The 20,877-nt window shown below is 35.9% G+C and overlaps 1 protein-coding gene across 2 annotated transcripts; it reads left to right on the top strand.

Moving 5' to 3' along the window:
- The first annotated feature begins 364 nt into the window (after positions 1-364).
- Positions 365-18,522, top strand: LOC131552563 (rab11 family-interacting protein 2). Of its 2 annotated transcripts, XM_058796420.1 has the most exons (7): positions 365-620; positions 1,550-1,569; positions 1,804-2,161; positions 7,536-7,945; positions 8,227-8,575; positions 10,710-10,806; positions 13,681-18,522. In XM_058796420.1, the coding sequence occupies exons 3-7, from the start codon at positions 1,809-1,811 to the stop codon at positions 13,909-13,911; spliced, it is 1,440 nt and encodes a 479-aa protein (XP_058652403.1). In that variant the 5' UTR covers positions 365-620; positions 1,550-1,569; positions 1,804-1,808; the 3' UTR covers positions 13,912-18,522. The 2 variants fall into 2 exon arrangements, with proteins under 2 accessions (XP_058652403.1, XP_058652402.1); XM_058796419.1 differs by having other exon boundaries at positions 1,550-2,161.
- The last annotated feature ends 2,355 nt before the right edge of the window (positions 18,523-20,877 follow it).

Raw genomic sequence — 20,877 nt, 5'->3', positions numbered from 1 at the left:
ATTTTATTTTTCCCCCCATTGCTATTACTGATGAGTGTCCTGCTAATAAAAACAAAAACTAATAGGCCTACTACTGATTAGGTACTACAGGATTTTATATAGGCTATAGGTCATTTATATGAAACATTTATCCATGTTATTCAAAAAATGTATCATGTAAGGTTACTCGTGTTTTATAATTAATTGTTAATTAATTTTAATTTGACCCATTTTTTATTATTCTAAATAGCATTACAATGTTTTACAAACAAGCTGTTTATTACTTTCCTGTTTCTCTTTCACGACAAAACTAACAACAAAAGGGAAACGAACTGCTCAAACTCTCATAAGCCTCAGCCATTCGAATCCCAGGAACAGCGCCAGGCGCGCGCCGATCAAATCCTGTGTTTCCACGGCAACAGAGGAGGAGTTTGCACTTCGACCCGTGACCACATCGGCGGAAATGAGGAACTAGGAAGTCGACTGCAGGGCTGATGTGGAAAACCACACATTTGTTTAAGATGAATTAGTGTCGCTTACAGCGATTTATTCATTTTCATCCACCACAGATACCGATTGGCACAAGCGGTCATCCCACATGCAGTGGCGACGCAAGCTTGTTCGAGAAAGATGCTTCAGAGGTAAATATCAGAGGCTTGTGCTGAATGACTGTTTGACAGCAGCAGTATCTGTGGGTAATAAAGCCAGCAGTGCTGCTTCTAATTGAATTAAATAAGGGAAGACCGCGGAGTGTTTTTTCTTTAAATACTGGTTGAGTCTAACCCATGACCATCCTCCTGAGGTGAAAGAAAAATGTGTAAATTTCGGTGTTTTGAAATATAAAAGATTTACAGAGCAAAAAAAAATGAATGAAATAAATGACAATAATCCTTATTAACAACAACAATATAATCATAATGGTAAAATTTTATGTCTCGATTATAAATTTAATGTTAAATGATAAAACTGGTATTTATTTGAATCACCGGCTTCTATAAGTATAAGCAGTATAAGCCTCGCACTTTTTCATACATAAAAAAATAATAATAGTGCGACGTTGTATAAGCTACATAGTTAATATTCTTTTCTTTTCTGAATGACAGTGTTTTTATATGTTTACCATTTTTAATTAAACATTTTAAAATTAAATTAGGCTTATTGGACGTGGTTAATATTTTGGACAATTTGATTACCTCAGTAAATTCATAAACATTTTTATAACATGTTTTCAAATGAAGTTACAGTCCATCCCAGTAGTGTAGGTTGTAACAACAGCAATATATGTACTTGACATGAATTTATGCAGTTTATTATTTTTGTTAAACTACTTTAATTTTCAACAAATACATATGTGAATAATATATGTAAGTTTTAGATGCATATAGCAAAACAAACAAACAAACAAACAAACATTGAGTTACAGACTCAAAACTATTTAATTTTTTAAGTTTGTTTCGTTGGTAGTCACTCATTTTAAGGTTACATTTGTTATTTAGGTGTCATTTGTAATATGAATTTAAGTTTTGATATTGTTTTTCTGAGACTGTTTTTTTCTTCTTCTTTGGTTTAGGTGACCTGAATTGGAGCGAGGTGAATGTGTGGGGTGTTTGCAGAGTGTAGCGACGTCATTGCCTGTTCTGTTAATAGATGCTGCTTTTATAATGATAAATATTTTATTCCCATGCTGTTAATCATAACTTTCGATTTTTATCTACTCTTGGTCGCTCATTTCCTGTGATTAGAACCTAAACAAAATGCCAAGGCCAAATTGAAGTAATACATTTATTATTTCACATACCAAAATCCATCATTTTACACCTGTAGTCATCATGTCATTGGGCGAACAGTCACAGAAGTGGTTTCCAACTCACGTCCAAGCCACTGTTCTTCAAGCCACAGACCTGCAGCCAAAGGGCAAGAATGGCACCAATGATGCCTACACCATCATCCAGCTGGGCAAAGAGAAATACTCCACCTCAGTGGCGGAGAAGACCCTCAGCCCGGTGTGGAAGGAAGAGGCTTCATTTGAACTGCCAGGGCTGCTGATGGAGAGCAATCCAGAGGTGTATGAGCTGTGCCTCACAGTCATGCACAGGTCCCTGGTTGGATTGGATAAATTCCTGGGCCAAAAAATCATCAGCTTAAATGAGATATTTGACAACAAGGAACGGCGGAAAACTGAGTAAGTGAGTTAAATATTTCATTCATTTTTGATGCCTGTTGTTTTAAAGACCTATCAAAAGTCTTGTGGAACTATATAAATGTAGCATTCTATCAAATAAGCAGAAGTGCAAATTAAAAGAGGAACCCAACACCAAATCTCTTCTCCTCTTTTGGTGTTACAGTTAAGAAATCTTGTTTAAATTGTATTTATGCAGTGTCCTCACGATTCTTTGAAATCACAGGCCTTTCTTCACTCTCTCTCTCTTTTCTTTTTAACTAGAATATTTGATTATTTAAGAGCAGACCACAAAGTCTTGCTACGTAGACCTCCCCTTGTTTAATGCTTGTCAGCATTTTGAAGCCAAGTCAGTTAAGAGTGCTCAAAGTATAACATGATGGAAGGTTTTGAATGACCTGGTCTATTTTTACCTTCTGTAACAATTAGTGATGCAGTTTCATTTGAAGTAATCCTCTGACGTAATCCTGTCTTTGTTTGTAAAACCTGTCGTCTGAGTTTTAAACGTCTATGGACATGCGGTATGAAACTCAGATAAAGGCCTTTTGACTCCATGCAGTTTGAGTCACAACCCTGTGATAGATGAACAGGTCTAGTGAGGATGATTATCGTGCGTGTTATTACATTTTCCTCTCTGTTTGTCAGCCCCTGGTGACTAACAGGTGTGTTTCCTTAGAGGAAGTCTTCTGGCTTCCTCTAATGTTATTGTCAGATGTGACAGAGACTACTTTCTGTAACTAAATGTCAAGACTACTTCATAAGAGAGACAATATTTCCTGATTTAACTTTTTTGGGCATGTACAGACTAGCATGGCTATTTGAGTATTATGAGAGAAACAAGTATGGCTGGTTGAAGTAGAAAGGGCAGTGCCAATGTCTTGTATTCCTGGCGTTAATGAATGCGGTAAATGACAGAAATCAATTACAAAAATGGTGTTTTTAAGAATACTGCAATTTGCCTTTTATTTGCATTTAAGTAAGTTTTACACTGGAGATCCTCTCCTGTAATGCAAAATTGGTACAATATCAGTTCAATCATGACAACTCTCGGAAGATTTTAGCATGGTGATTGATATGACAGTGTTCATGTATTTGGTCTTGGCAGAATAGAACTGCTACGCTGCTGCTTAATTGCTGTTAGTTATTGCTGTAGTTGTAGATTATTGCTGCTGCTGCAAGCAAGTACAGGAACTTGCTACTGCCAGTGCATATGGCGATACGGTGCCGTGAGTATTTAACCCATAAGAACCCACAGTGACGCCAGTGTCACAAACACTGTTGATTGTCTAAAAGGTCTTTTTAAAGCATTATCCCCCACTTTCAACTCAGGAAGTCCCTAAGTGACACATAATGAACATCCAGGTTCAGTTATGTGACAATGTGTGCATTTTTGTTGCCATGGCAACATTTCCAAAATGGTGTCATGTCCGGTTAGCATATGTTGCAGTATCAGCAATTTTTAAAATGCTTGTTTTTGTTACTAAAGGTATGTTTTAACCCATGCAACAATTATAATGTTTTAATAACATATCCTAGATTACTCTTAACCTGATTTTAATACATTTCTTGAACAAATTGATATAAAACAAGTTACAAAGATATTGTGGTGACATATGTCACATCGGGCTATTAACCTTATAAAAGTTTTTTTAAGTCGAATTTTGATGTGACGTATTGGTCACATTAAGAAAAATGGTAAAAATGGTAATGAGCTGCTCAATTAATTTAGCTGATTCAATTATTTTAGTGTTATATATTTCCTGCTGCTCATTTCAAAGCATATTTTAACAAATCTACGTGCATGTTTAACATGTTTACCTCCAGTGTGAGGTAGCTATTTATTTTTATTCAGTTTGCACATCTTCGAAATGTGAAAAAAAAAAAACAATCAAAAAATCAAAAAATTAATTTCTGGTTAAACCATATACCTGAAAAGGTAGAATTTTGATATGTTACAAAAGAGTTGTTGTAAAATTTAATGGTCACAGTTATGTGGTTTTGAAATATGTTGTGGAAAAGCAAATAAACAGAAAAAAATCTGTTATTTAGCTAAAAAAAATGATAAAATATTTTTTTTTTCAATTGAGAAATAAACGGCCAATGTGACACACATGTAACATGACAAATTTATCATAAATGCCCAATGTGACATATGTGTAACATTACAGATCTTTCACAAGGAGGGGTTGTATTTTAAGAACAACTGCAGAAACATGTTATAAGTGGTCCATTTGGTCTGTTTTATATGCCCCATAATTTTCCTATAAGGAGAAATTGGTCCGGGTTCTTATGGGTTAAGACATACTGCTGCTGCACAAATAGCATATAAAATAACCCCGTAGCAGATATATACAGGTGGAGCTGGGGAAGGTGGAGGGTTTCAGAGAAACTCTGATAGTGTGCTGCAGGAATCTGAAGTGAATGCTAGCCAGCCATATAAATGCAAGGCAGTAAGCTCATTGGCTGCATACGCAGCATGAACCAATCAGCTTGTGCCAAGTCGTTTAACTCTCTGAATATCATCAGTTACGTTAACAACGCGTCAGCCTGCACCATCTAGAGTTTCATGACTGAACTATATATTTATAGGCTGATATTAGATGTATTAGTCTATTTCATTGTGCATAATTATCGGGTTATTGGTATTTGCTAGAATATTATTATCGATGCTTCTAATCATTGGCAATATGTCACAATCAGTGCAAGCATTATTTATTCAGCAATCCTATGATATCACACCCTTGGGAGGAAGTTATGCACTGTAACCGATTGCTAACATCACTGTTGACACTCATGACACAAATCACTCTACCAACCTCGCATCCTCTGGAAAGACTCTCAGGGTTAGCAGTCCCCATTGACTCTGTTCATGCAAGGGTTTCCTCTAACTGACGCAAGGGTACAAGAGTCCGTTTCGACATTGGAGTCGACAGGCCCTAATTATCGCACACCTGTGTTTGTTGATTGTACGGTGGTTCCCAGCGGCCCTCGCAGAGTGGGAGTATTGTGGTTCCAGGCAGAGGAAGATTTATCTTGGCCTTGACTCCCATGTGAAGAACAGGGGCTGGCTGGCTCTTCACATGCCCAGATCAGAGCTCCCTCACTGGGCCTGAGACCAGGTAAACCCTCTTCCCTCGGATCTACAAGCTCCCTAGTGTGTGGATGGTCTTGGAAAGAAACATAATCACCATTCACTAGCTGTGCCATGATGGAAGAAGAGCACTCAGCAAGATGGCAGCCTGTGACGACCCCAGAGGGAAGCGTGTTCCGATACTGAAGCAGTGTTTACAGTAGTGTTTGCATGAAAGAAGGTTGGAAGTGTTGAACTGCATTTCTAGAGGCTGCTTTGTAAGTGTACAGAGTGTCTTTTTAATTAGTGCTGATGTCAAGAAAGGGCCCGAGTGATATTTTTACAAAAATAATGAATCACATTCTACTCAGTTTATCAGGTTTTAATAAAGTAGTTTTAATGGATATCATCGCTAGTTTAAAATTCAAGATTTAAGATCTTCCTTTGTCATTTAGATAGGGGTTCCATATAGATAAATACAGATAAGCCAATATTTATTTTCATGTTAGGCCAGTATCAACATTTTAATACCATTCTGTCTTAAATTGCAAAATACTAAAATCAGTCAATTTAAACACTACACGTGAGTTTAGACATTACACCATTATAATAAACAAACAGTATGGAAAATGGATATTCATTCTGAGATTTGCTTAATATTACATTTAGCAATCTTATTAAATTGGTGGTGGGGAGTATTCCTTTTTTATTTCATTTTTGAAGTACAGAACAATTGCAAATCTGACTTTTCCATCTTAATATATAATACTTAATTTAAAATAATATTAAGTAAATAAAAATAAGTATAATAATAATTATTTGAACAGTAACAATACATTTAAATAAGAAACTTATTAACAGTATCTGTTATTGTTCATTATAGTTTTCACTAATATTTTGAATTTTTCTATTTTTATTTTTAGTTACGTTACTACATCAAAAAATAAAAATAAAAATAAAAACAGGGAAAATTAACCTGCCCAATAAATATGCAGTTTTGGCTAATGTTGACTGACATCGATAAAAAAATAAAATCTGTAATTAAAACCATCCTTCAGAAATAGGGTTTTCCACCATACATTTGGCTATGCTGCTGTAAAATGGTGTATGGCATCCGCTCACTGAACACATACTGTATTGAATAAATTTCTCTGTCTAGTATTATACCTATACCTAAGTGTTCACGACCATCATTTCTAAATTAATGATCCTGCTCCAAGTGTTTTGAATTGCAGGAGCATCAATATTCAGCCACTCTTAAGATTCATGTGCCTCTGCTGAAATATTGTCCATTTCATAATCTCCAAATACCGGTATGAGCATCAATGAACAAAGGCCAGATTTGTGCAAATGCCACCTCCTTTTCACACAGTTACAGCATCAATCACATTACTTCCAGCAGAAAAAAAAGAGTAAGAGGTTAAATAAACAGGAGTCGTGGAATGGCCTAGATGGGGGCGTATTACTTCACATTCTTTATATGGCCCAAACCTTTGCAGTTACCAGGGAATTATGTTTATCCCTACTATAATATGCGTTCTCAGGAAGGGGGAAGGCTTTCAAATGGACTAAATGGACTATGCTGTGGATTTGTGTGAAGTGAAATTGGGTTTCTGGCCAGACAAACACATTGCCCCCATGTCGTTTTTGTATGAATTATACATACAGCGCAAAGCCTGAAAGAGAGTCTTCCCACCAGGGGGGTTTCACAGAAAAGGAGAAGTGAAAGAGTGTGCGGTTTTCTCCTGTTTGTTTTTATCAAGCTGTGAAAGTACACTGGAACATCTGCAAATTACTGGTGCATGTACCACCAGCCTAGCTGTTTTTAATAACACCTAAAAGGCCAACTACGCTCGTGACGCAACGGCCAAAGATATGTAGCTCTGTAGCAGCTCAAATTACTTGTTTTTTTACTCATTATTTCTTTAAACTCTTATCTAAATAGATAATCTAGTAAACTTGATCTAGTAATCATGTTTCATGATGACTAGTTGACCTTTGTGCAGAGATTGTGTTCACTGGAAAATGGAAACTGGAAATTTCCAATAAAAATCCAGTAAGTTAGCATCACCCCGATTCCCCCAACAAAAACAGATTTTTCCACTGACTTTTGGATTTTTACAAAAGATAAACTCTGTGAACAACAAAAGATGTGAAGAATCAAATAAATAAATAAAGTTCATTGAAAAATAAGTTGCATCCCAGTCCATCAAAGTGACATTTTTATTTATTTTCTGACTGTTATACCTGCCTTTCAGAATTTCTGACAACGTTTTATTAAACATTCCTGTCTCTCTCTCTTGTCAGCTGGTACACACTAGACTCACGACCAGGTAAGAAGAGGAAAGACCGAGGCAAGATTCAAGTTAGCATCCAGTTCATGCGGAACAACATGACCGCCAGTATGTTCGATTTGTCTATGCGAGACAAACCCAGATCACCGTTCTCCAAGCTCAAGGAAAAGATGAAGGGTCGCAAACATGACGGTGCCTTTTCAGACACATCCTCCGCCATCTTTCCACGCTCAGGACAGAGCGAGACTGATTCTCTGCCAGACCAGCACCCGCACCCTCACCCTCAGGCTGCACCTGAACCCAAGCCAAAACGCTCGTTGCTCACTGGGACCCAGAAACTTTCTGCTGCTCACTCCATGTCTGATCTGATAGGAACTCACTTCAGGCCCAAACTTGACTCCATGAACTCTATTGAGGAGAAAGGTGAGGACAAACAACCAAGTCCCATTTAGTCACTAAGTGAGTTAAAAACTTAGGGGTCATTACTGATGTATTTTATGTTGTAGAATAAAAATGTGAAAACATTTTGAGCTTGTGTTATCCACAGACATTATTTCAAGCAACCAAAAACTCATTGCCTTCAGGATGATGAAACGTGCTAAAATGCTAACGCGTATCTAGGTTTCGGCCTACAAAAATACCTCATCCCTGCAGTGCTCTGTGGAGAAGCGCTAAAGAAAATGTTCCGTCTTTCTCATCCACAGGGGTCGCTGCATCTCACAGACACTCTCAGAGTGATGGATATGGTTGCCCAACCAGTGACGTTCCATGTGACCCCTTTTCCGACATCGGAGACAACATGCCCCAGAAATTCGCCACTCTCCCACGCAACCGCAATCCCTTCGAGGGAGATCAGGGGATGCTGTGGGGGGCAGAGAAGAAAGAGAAGAAGGAGAAGGTCGGTCTTCTGGGCAGAGTGACTGGGAAGAAGGAAGGAAAGAAAACGGCCGCTGGAACGCGAACAGGAAGCTCAGGAGACCTGCGATCTCCAAACCCCTTTACCAGTGAAACCTCAAGTGAAACCAACCCTTTCCTCTCACACTACAGATCCAGGTATGACTACTTTTTTAGCCATTTTGTTGGTGCCTTTTATATGTTATAGCTACTTTAATCAAGCTTTCGTTACAGTTACTTGAGGTCAAATGCCATTAGCATTTATCAGTAATGTTTAATGAGGAAAAATGAATAAGAACAAAATTAAGTTTAATATTATATATGTAACATATTTATTTGAATGAATGTTTAAGTATTATATTTAATATTTGTTAATTTAAATGTTTTTAAATGCATTGTGTGATTATATAATAGTATTATTCATTCAGCAATAATTGCTGAGGAACATGTCTTCCATTACTTTTGCCTGTCATTTCCAACCTCTGCTCTTTTCTCAGTAGAGTTAGATGAGGACAGTCAAGCACTTAATGTTTATCAGAGTAAGTCTGTCATTAGGAAGACCTTATCAATGTCATTAGGCCCAATTCAGACTACAGGGTCCTGACCAAGCCACAGTAATGAGATCTGAACGAGAGATTGGCCATTCAATTAACAATTTATCTGCCTGTAGCCTACCAGGCCGTTCATCCTCTTCAGTTACTCTCTCATCTTAGATCACAGGTTTTCCAGGGGTCATAGGTTAGCCAAAAAGACATTTAGCAAACCTGCTTAATGTTGTCTAGTGCATAAAGATCCATGTGATCTTTCCATCATTATACATAACCAGCATCCTTGATGGATCCCATCCATTCACAATACTCTCATAACCCCACTCATAACAGTACGCCCATGTAAGCATAATGTCAGTTTATTTTCTTGCAAGTTGCAGCGGTGTTTGATGGCTGTGGTATGGGTGGAAGAAATGTGTCAGCTGGTTGAATTTCCAAATTTCCTGTTATGATTAAAAAGAAAATTCAACATCAGACTAATCTATCTATCTATCTATCTGTCTGTCTGTCTGTCTGTCTGTCTGTCTATCTGTCTATCTGTCTATCTATCTATCTATCTATCTAGATAGATAGATAGAAACATTTTAATAAAAATACACACAGCAAGTGAATAAGTTATCTAAAGTGACAATGCTTGTCTGTAACACTTTTAAAAAATAAAACATTATATATATATATATATATATATAATTATTTTTTAAAGTGTTACAGACAAGCATTGTCACTTTAGATAACTTATTCACTTGCTGTGTGTATTTTTATTAAAATGTTGCTAAAAATAATAATTTGATATTTTAAAAAAAAAATGCTTTAGAATTTTTAATAAGAATAATTTTATAAATATATTTATGCCACTTGATTGTCTAATAGACATGAGTACATTGCATATAATAACAGTAAGGGTCATTAAATTGATCAAAATTGACAGTAAAGACAGTAACAATGCTAAAATTTGATAGATGCTGTTTTTAAGGCTTAATAGTCATCAAAGAGTCCTGAAAACACGGTTTCCACAAAAATATTATGCAACACAACTGTTTTCAAAATTGCTAATAATGTTTCTTGAGAACCAAATCAGCATATTAGAATGATTTCTGAAGGATCATGTGACTATGAAGACTATAATGACTGCTGAAAATTCAGCTTTGCCATTACAGGAATAAATCACTTTTTAATTTTATTTAGAAATAGAAAACAGTTATTTTAAATTGTGATATTATTTCACAATATTACCATTTTTACTGTATTTAATTAGATAAATGCAGCCTTGGTGAGCATAACAGACTTCTTTCAAAAACTTTCCACCCCAAATTTTTTAAACGCTTAAATATATACATATACCGTCACTGTGGTATAAAATTGCTCATAATGTGATAAAAGATTTTGGTCTCACCGCCCACTTACTGAGTGCCGTAACTGGCTGTAATTCCTTTGTTGTGGTCAGTGACCAATTGTTGAGAAATGAAAAGTAGACTTGCTGTTTGCGTGTGAGGGGGTGTTGAACCATTTCCTGACCCTCAGTCAGATACCTAAAAGTCAACTCAAAAGTTATATTGAACTTCTGCAGGCACGTAGCAGTTGCATTAACGGATGTAATGTGTTTCATGATAATGCTTGTTGTTGTTTCAAGATTTCACTAATGTTAAATTGATTTGAACGTTAAATGAAGGGGTTTCCTGTAAGATGAAAGTGCATTTTATGTATTTATTGAAGTAACAGCTTTGTCTTTTTTTCCTGTCTTGCAGTGACAACATGAGAAATCCCACTAGTACTGAGGACCTTACACAGAGATTCAAAACCTCTCCTGATAAGAAGCACGGCATGAAAAGTGCAAGAGAGCATGTAAGTTCATTCCAAAGAAATAGTGTACACTGTATGTTTTTTTATATTTTGCACTATTGTAATAAAGCTAAATTACGTTTGACCACACTAGATATAAGAATATTATTTTCTATTTTTATACATTGGTTAAAAAAAAAAAAGTGTATTTTCACGTTGTCACTGTCCAGTCTGTCCAGACACAGTTTGACCACATTTCTCATAAGTTTTCAAAACTTGCCCAAAGTTTTAATTGGTCATTTATTGCAGCCCTATTATACATGGAAGTCGTTGATGCTGATCTCTGACTGAGTATCACTTGTGGCGCTCTGCTCGGAGGGCCGTTTATCTAATTAACAGCTGAAATGGGTGGTCATCGTCTTTGATCTGCATGTAATTTGAAGTAGTGTGATGTTATTAGTGCGCTTCCATTTCGTTAGCGAGCCATCTTGGACGGTATGTTCTCTCACTCAATAATTGGAAATCTAATCATTAATAATACGCAATTTGTCACTGGTCTAATTTTACACTATAGGTCAAACCACGGTCAGCGTTAAACGTGGAAAGGGGCCCTCTCTCACTTTGTCATAATTATACTGATTGTGATCGTCATCGTGTCCAGCGTGGAGTAGCGCGACGTTTGCTTGCCTGCTGTGTGAGAATAGCCGCTGAAGTGATGTTGAAACTGGAGACGCGTTGCTGAAAATGGCTTTCCTCACCCATTTTTGAGGTTATGTTAACACTGCATCCGTGAAATAGTGTCTCTGGCACTCTAAGGCCTTAATTAAAGGATGGGGGGTGGGGGGAGAGCCGGCCGAGGCATTTCAAAGGACTTGGAGTTTTAGATTTTCAACGCAAAGGCCCTCATTAGTGCCCATAATGAGACAACTGAAGAATGCCAAGTGGAAGTCTTATCTCTCCCACACTCCTGATTGCCTAAATCTGCTCATCAGCTGCTTGCCAGTTCATGGTCATTTCCTGGGCTCTTTTCCTGCCCCCGCTAGCTTGTGCCCTGGTGGTTTTGCTGTTCATGCAGCATCTCTTTCTCTAAATCTTCCTTTGATTCAGTGTTAGCTGTTCTATATTGCCAGAGAGAGTTGTTTTGGCTTGCGTTGTCTGTTGACCAGCATTACCAAACGCTCAACTCAGCAAGCACACCTAAAAATGTATGACTGTTTATTGCATGCAAGTGGCATCAGCAAACAAATTTGGATAAAGTCAGTTCCCTTCAGGTTAACTACAGGTGTAGTTCATATTGACTAGAGTAAAAACTCCTCTACCAGAAACCATAAAGCATCCAAATACTTTTTTGCTTAAATTTTGAACAGTAAATTTTGAACATATTGTTAAACAATAGATTCATTCAGCAAATGTTTTGCTTGGAAAGTGTACATTTTCATTTAAAATAAAATCTGCTTGATTTTATATTTTGTTGTTTAACGCAATGACATTCACATGATTTACGTGTCTAAATACTTTTTAGGGCCACTGTATTTTTGCTTTAGTTTCTAGAATGGCAGTTTTATGGAGTCAAATTTGCTCTGCTGTTTCCTCAGGGAAAAAGAGAAGGAATGTTTTGTTTTCATTACCGTAATCTAAGGAGGATAATCATAATCAAAGTGTCACATGTATAAACAGCTGTCCGATATGGTGGATCAAGTTCAAACCCAGAAGCAGTTCAGACTCTGAAGCTTCAGGTTAAATGTGTTGAGGCTTGCTCCTGCCAAGTATTATTTTCTCAACAAGTCCAAAGTATGAATGCTGATTATTATTAATATTCCATTTAGTATTATACATGTAAACACAGATAACCTTTATGGGTTTTGTATAGATATATCATCACACAGGGCTGGTCCTTCAAAATAATCAGATGTCTTAAATTCACTTTTCAAAATTTGAGGCTGTAAAAAGTCTCAAATATTGTTTTTGGAGGTATTAAATTTGAAAAATAGATTTTTTTCATACTGGTTGCCCAACCCTAATCACCATTCACAGTTGAAGTAATCACACCGATGTTGTTTAAAGGTTTTAGTCCCTGTTAAAACCATATTTAATTTAATTTAATATATTTATTATAAAAGTATTAAGGTCTTAAATTTAATTTCTTTATACACAGAACCTTATCAGTGTAGATTTGGTGTAAGTACTTCATTTCTGGAGCTGTTTGGATTGTTTGGTAATTAGATGAATTTCGGGTCTGTCTTGTTGATGTTGATTTTGGGTGGCAGTTTTATTGTAATTAACTAAGCATCAGTAATTAGGCATGACCGAGAGTCATCCACTCATATTTTGACACCGCTGAAATGGATAAGCTCTCCAAGAGATTATATCAACTGACCGCATTTAGTGCTTGTTTTCACCTTGACAGCAGAAAGTGTGAATTTGTCAGACACTTCATGAGCAAATGTTTCTAAATTGCCATTTCCTCAATATCACTGTGAAATCAGACGCAGACACTTCTCATGTCAACACATAATTGCTCTGCTTGAGAGAACTGAGGCTTGAGCATTTAGAGCATCACTTTTAATAAAAGCTTGTTTATAAAGTAAGCATTAAATAATATGTTTATTTCAATCTTGTCTCCTAAAATATTTTGCTCCAAAGAATTAGAATTTTTTTTTTCGCTAGTTTTCTTTGGAGTCCCAGAATTATTGGCCCAGCTACTACTGTATGTAGCATTATTGCTTATCCAGGTATACATTGTGCAGTGTTTAAATCAACATATTGGCATGTTTCACATTGGAAATTTTACAATATCAAATTATAGGTCAAAAGAAGCAAACAATTTATTTACTTCAGAGAACAGTTTGAATTCCCAGCATGTTATTGGCAATAAAAAAAAGTAGAGATATAACAACATTTAAGAATCATATGTCATGTATTATTCCTCACGTCTAGGAACCTGAACATCTGCAGACGAATATGGCGGCCTACAGCAATCTCTCTTTTGCAGAAGTTGTGCAAGAGCTCATCAAGCAGAAAGAGGTGGTGAGAAAGAAAGATGCTCATATTCGGGAGCTGGAAGACTACATTGATAACCTGCTGGTCAGGGTAATGGAAGAGACACCCAGTATCCTGAGAACACCCTACGAGCCCAAGAGAAAAGCTGGGAAGATCTCAAAGAAGTAAAGAATCTTCAAAGAATATTATAACAGTTTTCTGGCAAAATGTGTATTGCTTGTAAAAGGACACTGGAATGTCATTTCTGACAGGTCAAGTGTATTTGTTCACACACGGACAGATTTCTTGCCGTAAAGTTACTCTAGGTTTGCAAGAACAACCGGATATATTGTGAAAAAAGATAGGCACTAAATGTGGCGATGCCAAACCCCTTTTTAGATTTTTCCATTATTTAGATTTTTTTTTAAAAGAATGTTTTGAGCTGTTGACTAATACTTTGAGTAAAACGTTTTTGAAAATCTTCACAAGCAGCCATTCATAGTTTAGAGCGCGTTTTTGCGCGAGGAGACCAATGTTATGTTTTTACCGACAATAACTGTGTTTAAGTTGACTTTTATTTTGGATTCAGTCAGTATAACAGAATTGAGCACTTAATACTCTCACTGTGTTTTGCGATGATCGCTGGGCTGGACTGTCCATATGAGGCCTTTAATTTGCTCTGACTGAATTCATACTTCAAAAGCCGTACCAGATCAATTGACGTACGTTTGTCCACAAATATGTGGTGAAGCAAGGAAACACTTGGATGGCACCACAGGACATAGAAGTGATTGTTTACTGCATGTTTAGCACCAGGGCATATTGGGTTTGACCGGGTAACTCTCCTGTCACTTTTGAGGGTGTTTTCACTGTAGATGAAGAGTGATCAGACTCATGATATTGGCATGTGTTTGGTGCCATATTGATACATTACAAGACGTCGGTACTGAAAACTTGGTACTTTTTTTCAAAGCATACGTCTATAAAATAATACACTGGTACAGAATTACACTACTAATATTTATTTTGAGCTTGATTGCAATGAGCAAATGTGTATGTGAATAACACTGTTCACTTTTTAAGTCTAAAAAAACAAACTGCCTGTTATATACAGTGATGACAGAAGTGTAGAAATGAGCATCCAGTCTCCAAAGACTTCATTCTGAATATCCTTCAGTTGAACTGGAATGTACTGATGTTGAATATCTTTAGTGTACCGCAGGACTGTCAAAATGTGTGGGCTGCCTACAGTTGACTACACCAAAGTGTTGACGGTTTTTGATTAAACTTAAGCTAGACGGTCAGTCAATCAAGCACATAAGTATTATATTGCCCCTTTTTAATTTCTAATTTTACCAGAGCAAATCTAGCCCATGCGTATTTAAAACCACAGCAAATAACTGATTAATTTGGCACGTCTGGATGCCTCATTATGGAAACATTTCAGTCGGTTTGATTCATTACAATGTATAGCATGTTTCGTGATGAGCGACGTAGACAAAAACTAACTGAAGAACAATTGTTTACAGATTGCTTTATAGTTTCAAGGCAGTACTCTTTGACATTGTACTGCTTTCCCAATGCGTTTCTTGTAGGACGCTTCTTATAGTGTTTTCTGCGTCTTGTGTCATCTCTAGCGCATATCTGGTGAGAAAATGATTTTGGCTATCATTCTTGGTAACTCAGCATATACTTTGCACCTTGGGCTGTTACACTGGAGCATCTGTGTAGTGAAATACTGTACAGCAGTGGTGCATGTGCGCCCCGCATACTTAAAAATGTGCATTTGAGAAAACTAGAACTGATTGTAGTTTGTAAAATAACCCATTTTAATATGTTAGCCCTTCATGTGAAGAACGAAACAATTCTTTAGGCCATAATACCCCTTTTTGATATTTTTAAGACACAATAGTATGTATGTTCTCTGTGTATATAGCTCTGCAGAAAGCTTCCCAGAAGTAGTTTTTCTTAACAACATGGTAAAACACTGTGCTGGAAAGGAAGTCTAAAATTATCTGTAAATTATTATTTTGTTCACTTAAAGTTTTATATACTTACATTTTATGTATTTGGAGAGGTTTACATGTGTGTAATTGACTATTCACGTTAAAATCATTCAGTGCCATGTGCAGTGTTACACAGTGCTGACATTAGTTAAACACTCTATTTTAACGTCAGTTTTCTAAAAATGAGACCATTACATTTTGTGTGAGCAGACAACAGCGAGTTTTTCCATATAGTTCTGTTTACTTGTCAAAATTGTTTATCCTTTGTAATATGGATAAACGTGTTAAAGATTTTATTTACAAATCATTTACAAATGTTGTATGCCAGGCTCACGTTATTTAAACCAGGAGCATGTTATTTATTAATGATTTTTTTTTCTGCTTTATATTTGTCACTGGCCAAAAATGTTTCATTGAATGAATTCAATTCAGAAAAATTATACGATGGAGAGTAAAGTTAGCTATAGTACATATAGTTAGCAAGTTTTTTTTTTCTCTCTCTCTCTCTATTTTTCATATCAGGACTTCTGTCTTTTTTTTTTTTTTCTTCAAGAGCTTTTGATCAAATAAGGTTAAAAATTGCTTAAGATTTGCTGTATATCCTACTGTCGGATGGATAAGAAGTGTTGACTCGCATTGATCATATTCAGCTGAGCACTTTGCTTCTCCTGTCTGTTTTGTCTCATTGAACTGGAACTGCTATGCATCTCTCTCCAGAGCAATTCTGTGTGGTACGCTGAATGTATTTTGACCAATCAGCAATGTCTGTAATCACAAATACAGTGTTGATTATCCTGTGTAGATATTACCTAGCACTTCTTTTATCACTTTTTACAGCTAAAATGATGCTTTGTTTGCTTTCACTAATATTAACTGTATAATGATCGTCATGGTTTTAAGTTGATTATCAAGAAGACATATCATTTTTATATCCATTGTTTAATGGTCCCAGTGTTTAGACTACCTATTATTTTTGCATTTTCTTTCTTTTTTCTACTTGCTTGGCTGTTGATATTTTATTTTCAATATTTTATTGTTGTATATTTAGAGGTTAGCTATTTAATTCCAGATATGTTACAGTGATCATATTTGTTTGTATGCTGCTATTTTCCTGCTATTTCCCCAGCAGATGGTTTAGATAAATTCACATAGCTTCATTATGACTTGAAAAAAATTTTCCTCCATAAAGGATACATTCTAAAAAATGCTGGGTTAAAAACAACCCAACTTGGGTTGAGACAAATTGAATTTATTTGGGTGAATACAGCATAGTTTACAATATTACATACATTTAAACTCATTTAACAAGCATTTTAGATATAAAAAAAAGTCTTATAGAAATAGCATTTTAATTTAAGTGTATTCAACCGCTAAACCGTAATCGCTTTTTACTGAAATGGAGCTAATTCTCGTGCCGGTGTGTCGCCGAAATCTGAGCCGGTGAAGGGCTGCTGTTTGCGGGGGAACTGTGAACTTTAGACCGCGGCCTCGTGTTTCACTCGTAGCTGAGAGATGGTGTGACTGACTCCAAAACCTGCCCAAAAACAAACAGTACTGAAATTAGAGAACATATTTTAACATCAAATGAAATGACATTCAGTATTATAATGAATAAAATCCATTTATGTTATGCAAGGCAAAGGCGATTCCAGCGCGAAACTACCGCTGCTGACACATCTCGTCCTTATGTTGCGTTGCGTGAAATAATTCAGTAGCCCCTCACTGCAGAACAAAGATCCAGGGGGCGGAGTTGGATCCACATCTAGGGGGTGGAGATGGTAGGTTTAGGGGTGGGGATGGGTGGGTTTAGGGATCGGGGGTGGAGACGGGTAGGTTTAGGTAAATGTAAGGTGGGAAGAGTTGGATCTAGATCCAACCACGCCTCCTGGATCTTGTGTTCTGCAGTGAGGACCATCTCAAATAATTTACACCGCATTAAAGACTTTATAAATGAAATAAAATGTATATAAACCTTTATTTCTCTGAAAGAGTGCACCAAATCCACGGCAGCAGCGCTGAGAACCGCTCTCTCCTGTAGACTTAAAAAGCCCGTGCTCTCAGTAGCTGCGTTGTTGAGAAGTTTCACCGGAGACAAGCTCAACCCAGCGGTTAGGTAGAAAAAAAAAAAACCCAGCACCTGGGTAAAAATATTAAAAAATAACCTAATAAAATGAGCCAACAAGCTGAACCCAGCGTTTTTTAGAGTGTAGTAGCAGGGAAAAAGTAAAAAGAAAACATATGAAAGCCACAGTATCAACACAAAGTTAAATTAGAAAATAATAATTGAATATCTTTTTTTCATTTTCCATTAGGTGTCTTCTATACATTAATCTCTGGTGCTGCAAAATCATATCATATATATACATTTGTACCAGTTTTTCAGTATTCTGTATCATTATGGGTTTCCACTGAGGTAACGACTTTATACTCAGACACTCTTTCCATTAAAATACTTCTTCCTCTATTTCCTCCAAAAACTTGAATTTCCAATAGTGTGTAAATAACACTACTTAGAATATAGAATTTTACCCTCAGAATTTGATTACGATATTAGAAAAATCATAGCTATGATGAGGACTTTTCTTAACATGACACTTTCCTGTAGGGTGGTTAAATATTTTGTGTAGATGTAGTTATTGATGATTCATCTGGAAGTGATACGTCTGTCTTTGCATTCTTGGCATGCGGCATGAATGAGTGTAGAAGAGAGATCTGAGTGTATTTGTCTATGTGACTACCATATAAAGGGTGAGAATGATGGTACAGCCCATTTCAATAAATCTCCTGTACTTCATTACTTGTGTCTTGTATTGCTTTCATATACTGTACATGTAAAAGCAAGACAAAAGGCTTGTAGAGCAAAATATTTTCATGTTCCAAGCTGGGAGAATTCAAATGTTATTTGACAGTTGCTCTTCATCTCAAAACACCAAAATCAGTTTGGTTTTTTTTTCTTTCTTTTTTCAGTTGCGAGTTGCTAATGCCCACATCAATACGTTCATTAAATCAAAATTCATTAGACCCTGCATTTATCTCCCCAAGCTTTGGGATTTTAGCTTTGTATTTGCATTACACTGCGAACCTCACGGATGTCGTTTCTTTCAGGGAAATTAATGGGAAGGAAATTCTCATGCCCACCCAAACAAATAAAATAGCCTCTTTAACGACAAGGTAGCTTGTTAAACTTCTCACCTCATTTGTATATGAGTAACAGGAGTGTGTGTGTGTGTGTGTGTGTGTGTGTGTGTGTGTGCGAACCGCTGCATGTACAAGTGCCACTCAAGCTGTTTACCATCTCCTCCTTCTGAGGAGCAGTATCATTGCTCTTCATTCACAAGACCGGCCCCTTCACAATCCACACAGAGATACTTTCTCACTGCAACATTTGGATGAAAATGGAGCTTTTTCAGAAGCAATGATATGTAGATTAACAGAATTCCCTTTTGAAACAGAACACTTCTCAAAGCAAGGATTTCCAGTAGTTCCTTTAATAAGACAGTGTGTCTAAGGAAGCTTGAGACAATGCACCGTGCAAGACGGATGCTGTCTTTATACTAGAGGGTGCTTAAAAGTATTCAGAGTTTTTTGTTTAGTAGCTGTGATTTATTTTTAAGGGGGAAGGGAAACCATTAAAGTACAGTTAATAAGGCTGAAATGAAATATATTTGTTCTTTCATTTAAGTTATTTTTTTCTTTAAATGTGATGACCTTTGCAGACTGTTTAAACAGGTTAAAAAGAGGTTAAAAAGTCTTGTACAGCTAAAATATAACATACGCCATGTTTAAATGTGTGTAATTTTCCATGACTGTAGTAATGGATAGTCAGTCATTTGTGGGGTCTTGCTTTATAAGTGAAATATAAAGCAAGAAATGGAAGATTCTCCATTCTGTTTTTCCATTCTTGCTTAATAATTTCCTCATTTTGTCCTTTGGGCAAACTAGGTTTCATTTTACTGTAGTGTTTTAAAGCAGAGCCTGAATTGTCAATAAATACTCACTGACAGATATTAATACTGTTTATACATTTTAAATGTTATTATGAAACAACTGATGAAAAGTTTTTAAGCCTTTTTTTACATGCATATGAATTCATTTAGCATTCAGCCAATGCGACTTCTGAGGAAAGAAGTACATGCATAAATTCACATATATTCTTTGCAACTAGAATTATTATTTTTATCATAATAATAAATACATAGTATATATATATATATATATATATATATATATATATATATATAAATTAGGGAAAAGTTGACATTTCTATTGTTTAATTATTAATATTAATCATAATTATATTATTATATTTTATGTATGTGTCTGTGTATTATATATATATATAATACACACACACACACATATATACATATGTATTATATATTCAGTTATTCTATTGTTTAATTATTATTCATTTGTCTAATTTTATCTAATTTTATATGTGTGTGTGTGTATATATATTGAATATATATATATTTACATATATTCTTTGCAACTAGAATATATATATTTTATGTCTTAATTATTTTTGTCTTAATAATATATGTAAATATATATGTAAATTAGGATAAAAGACATTTCTATTGTTTAATTATTATTATTTATTTGTATCTTATACTGTATTGTATGTATACAGCCATACAATTTGATGCCATTTGAATATGTCTAAGTGTGAATTAAGTGTCCAAATACTTTCTAGGGTCACTGTAAATGTTCCACTTTGTACCACTGCTGTTAATGATTATGCAGCATTAGACAGAGAGGGAGGAAGGTGTAATGTTTAATGAGGTGCACTGTGGATCATTTTAGACTGGTAATACATTAATTACCCTTTTTGAAGGACGTCTAAAAGCCAGTAGTTACATTCATTACAGCATAATGTTTTCCCCTTTGGATCAGAAATGCGATCTTCTTTTGGTCAAGTCAAGTGCATATTGTATTTTGATATTGGCCCACAATATGCGACATAATCCTAAAAAATAAATGAGGAGCACCTTTTTTTGCTCACTTTTCATGAATTAGCAATGACCGACGCTGTAAATGTTCTGGCGTAGGTTTACGTCTCATTTTCATCTGCTCTAATTGGAACAATAACTTGAACACATTCATCGCGAGATACTGTTTCGTTTTGTCTAGTGTCCAGTGGATGTGG

Source organism: Onychostoma macrolepis, chromosome 13 (genome assembly GCF_012432095.1).
Source record: "Onychostoma macrolepis isolate SWU-2019 chromosome 13, ASM1243209v1, whole genome shotgun sequence".
In the NCBI taxonomy this organism is placed as follows: Eukaryota; Metazoa; Chordata; class Actinopteri; order Cypriniformes; family Cyprinidae; genus Onychostoma; species Onychostoma macrolepis.
The sequence above is the reverse complement of the archived record's forward strand: the minus strand, read 5'-3'. Positions and strand labels throughout refer to the sequence as shown.

Excerpts from the sequence above, each read along its gene's own strand:
- LOC131552563 (XM_058796420.1), top strand. The coding sequence starts at position 1,809 with ATGTCATTGGGCGAACAGTCACAGAAGTGGTTTCCAACTCACGTCCAA. Across the intron at positions 8,576-10,709 it reads CTCTCACACTACAGATCCAG|TGACAACATGAGAAATCCCA; the intron begins GTATGACTACTT and ends CCTGTCTTGCAG. Across the intron at positions 10,807-13,680 it reads TGAAAAGTGCAAGAGAGCAT|GAACCTGAACATCTGCAGAC; the intron begins GTAAGTTCATTC and ends CCTCACGTCTAG.